This window comes from Chrysochloris asiatica, unplaced genomic scaffold (assembly GCF_000296735.1).
Source record: "Chrysochloris asiatica unplaced genomic scaffold, ChrAsi1.0 scaffold00033, whole genome shotgun sequence".
Lineage (NCBI taxonomy): Eukaryota > Metazoa > Chordata > Mammalia > Afrosoricida > Chrysochloridae > Chrysochloris > Chrysochloris asiatica.
This window is the reverse complement of record NW_006408551.1, coordinates 22,134,490-22,140,184: the sequence shown is the minus strand read 5'-3', so window position 1 is coordinate 22,140,184 and position 5,695 is coordinate 22,134,490. Positions and strand designations below refer to the sequence as shown.

The window sequence follows — 5,695 nt, the reverse complement described above, 5'->3', positions numbered from 1 at the left end:
AAAAAAATCAGCAAGGATACAGATTTGAGCAACAGTGCCTACCAACTTGACCCAAATGGCATTTATAGAACACTGCACTGAACAATAGCAGAATGCACATTCTTTTCAAGTGCATATGCAACATTCACCAAGATAAAACCATATCCTCAACCATACAAGAAGCCTTAATAAATTTACAGGAATTGGAATAGTGCAAAATATGTTTCTGGACAATAATGGAATTAAACTGAAAATCACTAACAAAATTATATAGAAAGTTCCACACATTTGGAAATTAAACAGCACAATTCCAAACAGTCCATGAATCAAAAAAGATGTATTAAGATAAATTGTAAAAAATTTTTAAACTGAAAGAAAATAAAAATATAGCATATCAAAATTTGAGAAACTTAACTACAGACATACTGAGAGGAAAATGTATGGCTTTTAAAAAGAAAAAAAAATCCCTCAACTACCCATCGGGTCTGGAAAGGAACTCATCCTCATGGTCCAATTTCCAGTCAAGCAGTAGATAAGTATATATAGAGACAACAACATTAGTATGTTCAACCATTCAAAATCAAAAGGGCAACATTTACCTAAGGACAAAGTTGAGAAGAGATGGGAAAGTGGATGGAATGGAAATTGGATGCACAGGGAGGAAGCAGGATAACTGTTGTTGCATGGAAGGGATTGCAATCATTGAGATGAAACAAAATGTATGATTTGTTGAATATAAAACCGATGATCTTTTCTAGAAATCTTTACTCAATTAAAAGTTTTAAAAAGAATAAAAGGTCTTGAATCAAGAACTATCTACTACCCTAAGAAACTAGAAAAAAAGAAAGAGTGAAAGAGCAAACTAAACAACCAGAAGGAAAGAAATCAGTGAATTTGAAAACAGAATCATACAGAAAATCAGTGAAACTAAAAGTTGTTTATTTGAAAAGAGCTATAAAATTTATAAATGTCTAATAAGAATAATCAAAGAAAAGAGAACAAAGACACAAATGAACCCTCAGATATTAAAAGGCTAATAAAGAATACTATAAATAACACTATGCCTATAAATTTGACAATTTAGATTAAATGACCAATTTGTAGAAAAGGAGCTCTGGTAGCATAGCGGTTATGAATTGGGCTGCAAACCTCAAGGTCAGCAGTTCAAAAGTACCAGCTGGTCCACGGGAAAAAGATGAGGCTATCTGCTCCCATAAAGATTTACAGCCTTGGAAATTCTGTATAGGACCGCTATGAGTAGGAAGCGACTCCACGGCACATAACCAAGGGGTAGAAACAAGGTACCAAAACTCACTGAAGCAAAAATATGTGGCATTAGTCTTAATTTATTAAATAAATTTAATTTGCAGTTAAGTCTTTCTTAAAAAGTAAACTACAGACTTAGTTTCACTGCTGAAGTCTATCAGTTAAGTCCAATTCCACACACTTCAGAAAATTGAAGAGGAGGAAACTCTTCCCAAGTAATTTAATGAGGTTAAAATTACATTGATACCAAAACCAGAAAAACACAGGTATAGGAAAAGATAACTGCAAACCAATATGCCTCATAAACACTCAGCTTAACATTTTAATAAATTGAATCCAGCAATATATAAAATACATTATGATGAACTGGGTTTTATCCCAGGAACACAAGGCTGGTTCAATATTCTAAAATTAAGTAAAGTAATCTACCATATTATCAGATGAAAAAATAAATCCATGTGATCATATTAATAAATATAGAAAAATTGACAAAATTCAATATCTATTCATAATTTAAAAAAAAAATATCTCAGCAAACTAGGAGTAGAAGAGAATTCCTTAAACATCTTTTTAAAAACCACATACAGCTGGCATGATACTTAATAATAAAGTACCAATGTTTGTCCCCTAAAATCAGGAGCAGGCAAGGATGTTCACTCTATCACTTCTATTTAATCAAATTTAATTTTATTAAATTTATTTAGCTAATTTAATTAATCAATAAAAAGTAAAAATAAAAGATGTACAGTTTGGGAAAAAAAGACATACAACTGCCTCTTTTCATAGAGGACATGCTTTTAGAATAAACAATACAAATTCTAACCAAATTTTTCTGGAAAAGAGAAAAGGAGGGACACTTTTAATCTCACTTAATTATTCCATAATTTTTAAAGCATCAAATAGAAAACAGGGTTCTCATTACTTACAAGGTCCCCAAATCGAAGTCATGGCCCATTAACTCCTCCAGCAAGTTGGTATCCAGAACTGGGTTTCCCAGTGCACTGGTGACCCCCTGAGCTGCAAAGACAAATTCATTTGTTACAAATCTTTACCTTAAAACACTTAGAGAAAATATTTTGCACAGCTTTGCTAATAACATTTTTTTAATGTTTAAAATTGCTTTTTAAAACAAATAAATTATCAAAATTGATTCAAAAATAAAGAGGAATAAACTGACAAAAAATTTCACCCGTTACCATCTGCCTACCACTGCAAAGGAATCCTGGTGTGATGCTGTGGATTAATGCTCCAGACTGCAAAGTCATTTGAACTACAAGGCTGGTGGTTCAAACTCACCAGTCGCTCCTTGAAAACCCTATACAGGGTGGCAATGGGTCAGAATTGACTTGATGGCACTTAACAACAACAACAACCCCTGAGGAAGGCTGTTCCTTCCACAAGGGTGGTGGTTCCAGCCCACCAGCTGCTCTGTGGGAGAAAGATGAGGTGTTCTGCTCTGGCAAAGATTTAAGCCTCGATAAGTCTATACAGGGTCATTATGAGTTGGAACCAACTCAATACCCTTGTGTGAAAGAACAGATGGTATTATCACTCATGCCTGTAAAACTTTAACAAAATGATAATTCCTCCATTATTTGTAATAATTTCTCTAGAATAATTGCACTAATTCTAGAATACAGAAGAAGATGAAAAGCCTTTAAATTTCTACAATGCCAGTATAAAACTGATACAAAAATCTGACTGAATTAAGAAACATTAAAAACAACAACTGCATGTTAACATCATTTGTGCATATTATACCAAAATCCTAAATGAAATATTTTCAAATAGAATCCAGCATAAGGGAAGAAAATTTATCCTGAAGGAATACAGGATGGGTTAATAATACTGGAAGTCAAATGTCAAAGGTAAAATTGTACTTGAACTTCTTGACTGAAGAAAAAAGGTATTTAATATTCAACATCTTTTCTAATGAACACATTCTTTGTTGTTGTTTCTGTTGTTAGGTGTCATGGAGTCTGTTTCCAATCATAGCACTCCTATATATAAAAAGGAAACACTGCTGATGCTGCACATCTTTACAATCAGTGCTGTATTGGAGCCCAATGTTGTAGTCACTGTATCAGTCCATCTCCTTGATGGTCTCCTGCTCTTTCTCTGACTCTCTTCCAAGCATTATGGCTTTCTCCAGTGACCGGTCCCTCCTGGTAATATGGCCACAGTTCTTGAGATGAATCTTGTCATTCTCACTTACAAAGAGTATTCTGACCTTCTTCCAAAACAGATTTATTCATTCTCCTGTCAATCCATGCTATAGTCAATATTAGTCACCAACACCATAACTCAAATGCATTAATTTTTCTATACACTTCCTTATTCATTGTAAAACTTTCACATACATATGTTGTTGTTGTTAGGTGCCATCGGGTCACTACCAACTCCTATGCACAACAGAATGAAACACTGCTCAGTCCTGGGCCAACCTCACTATTGTTGCCATACTTGAACCCATTGATGCTGCCACTTTACCAATTCATCTCACTAGGGGTCTCCCTCTCTTTTTCTGGTCCTCCACCCTTCCAAACACGATATCCTTCTCTAGCAACTGGTCCCTCCTGACAACATGTCTGAAGTATGAGACTCAAAGTTTGGCCATCCTGGCCTCCAAGGAGCACTCTGGCTGCACTTCTTCCAACACAGATCTGTTTGTTCTTTTAGCAGCCTATAGCACTTTCAATATTCTCCTCCAACACCATAATTTAAAAGCATCAATTCTTCTATGGTCTTCCTTATTCACTGTCCAGCTTTCACATGCATATGAGGTTATTGAAAACACCATGGCTTCGGTCAGGTGCACCTTAGTCCTCAAGCTGACATCTTTGCTCTTGAACACTTTTAAAAGGTCTTGTGCAGGAGATTTTCTTAATGCAATAAATACGTCATTTGATTTCTTGACTGCTGCTTCTATGAATGTTGATAAAACAATGAAGTCCTTGACAACTTCAATCTTTTTTCCATTGATAAGAATGTTGTTTATTGATTCAGTGGTGAGGATTTTTGTTTTCTTTACATTGAGATGCAATCCATACCGAAGGCTGTGCTCTTTGATATTCATCAGTAAATATTTTAAGTCCTCTTCACTTTCAGCAAGCAAGGTTGTATGATATACATATCGCAGGTTGTTAATGAGTCTTCCTCCAATCCTGATGCCAGATTTTCTTCATATAGCCCAGCTTCTCAAATTATTTGCTCAGCATACAGCTTGAATCAGTATGGTGAAAAAATACAACCAAGTCGCACACCTTTTTTAACTTTAAACCAGTGTTCTCATGTTCTATTAAAAAAACTGCCTCTTGATCCAGGTACAGATTCCTCATGAGCACAATGAATTGTTCCGGAATGTTCATACTTGGCAATGTTGTCCATAGCTTGTCATGATCCACACAATAGAAAGCCTTTGTGTAGCCAATAGAGCACAGGTAAACATCTTTCCGGTGTTCTCTGCTTTCAGCCAAGATCCATCGGCCATCAGCAATGATATCCCTCATTCCACAGCTTCTTCTGAATCCAGCTTGAACCTCTGGAAGTTCTCTGTCAATGTATGATTGCAGTTGTTTCTGTATTACCTTTAGTAAAACTTTACTCACATGGGGTAGCAAAGATATTGTCCAATGATTTTGCAACTCTCTTTGGAATGAGCACAAATATGGATCTCTTCCAATCACTTTGCCACATAGTTGTCTTCCAAATTTCTTGGCAGAGATGAGTAAGTGCCTCCAGTGCCGCCTCACTTTCTTGAAAGATTTCAATTTTTGTTCAGTCAAATCCTGGTGCCTTGTTCTTTGCCGATTCCTTCAGCGCATGACTTCTCCCTTCAATATCATTGGCTCGTGGTCATATGCTACCTCTTGAAATGGCTGAACATCAACCATGTCCTTTTGGTACATTGACCCTGTGTATTCCTTCCATATTCTTTTGATTCTTTCTGCATCATTAGCTAATTTGCCCAGAGAATCTTTCAATAATGAAATCTGAGGCTTGAATTTTTTTCTTCAATTCCTCAAGCTTGAGAAATATTGAGCGTGTTCTTCCTTTTTTGGTTTTCTGATTCCATATCTTTGCACATTTCGTTGTAATATTTGACTTTGTCTTCTCGAGCTGACCTTTGAATTTTTCTGTTCAGCTCTTGGACCTACTCATTTCTTCCATTTGCTTTAGTACCTCTATGCTGGAGAGCAAGTTTCAGTGTCTCTTCTGAAATCCATTTTGATCTTTTCCTTAGTTCTTGTTTTCTTAATGACTTTTTGCTTTCTTCATGTATGATGTTCTTGATGTCATCCCACAACTCTTCTGGTCTTCGGTCTTTAGTGTTTAATGCATCAAATCTGTTCTTCAGATGAACTCTAAATTCAGGTGGGATATATTGAAGGTCATATTTTGGCTCTTGTGGACTTGTTTTCATTTTCTTCAGCTTCAGTATGAATTTGCT

At 35.6% G+C, this 5,695-nt stretch overlaps 1 protein-coding gene across 1 annotated transcript in view; it reads right to left on the bottom strand.

Annotated features, from left to right (window-relative positions):
* Positions 1–5,695, bottom strand: part of MYRFL (myelin regulatory factor-like) — a 247,800-nt gene that overhangs the window by 196,917 nt on the left and 45,188 nt on the right. The window contains exon 2 of the mRNA XM_006859617.1: positions 2,172–2,262. Coding sequence (XP_006859679.1) covers positions 2,172–2,262 — 91 coding nt within the window. The remainder of the gene's footprint in view (positions 1–2,171; positions 2,263–5,695) is intronic.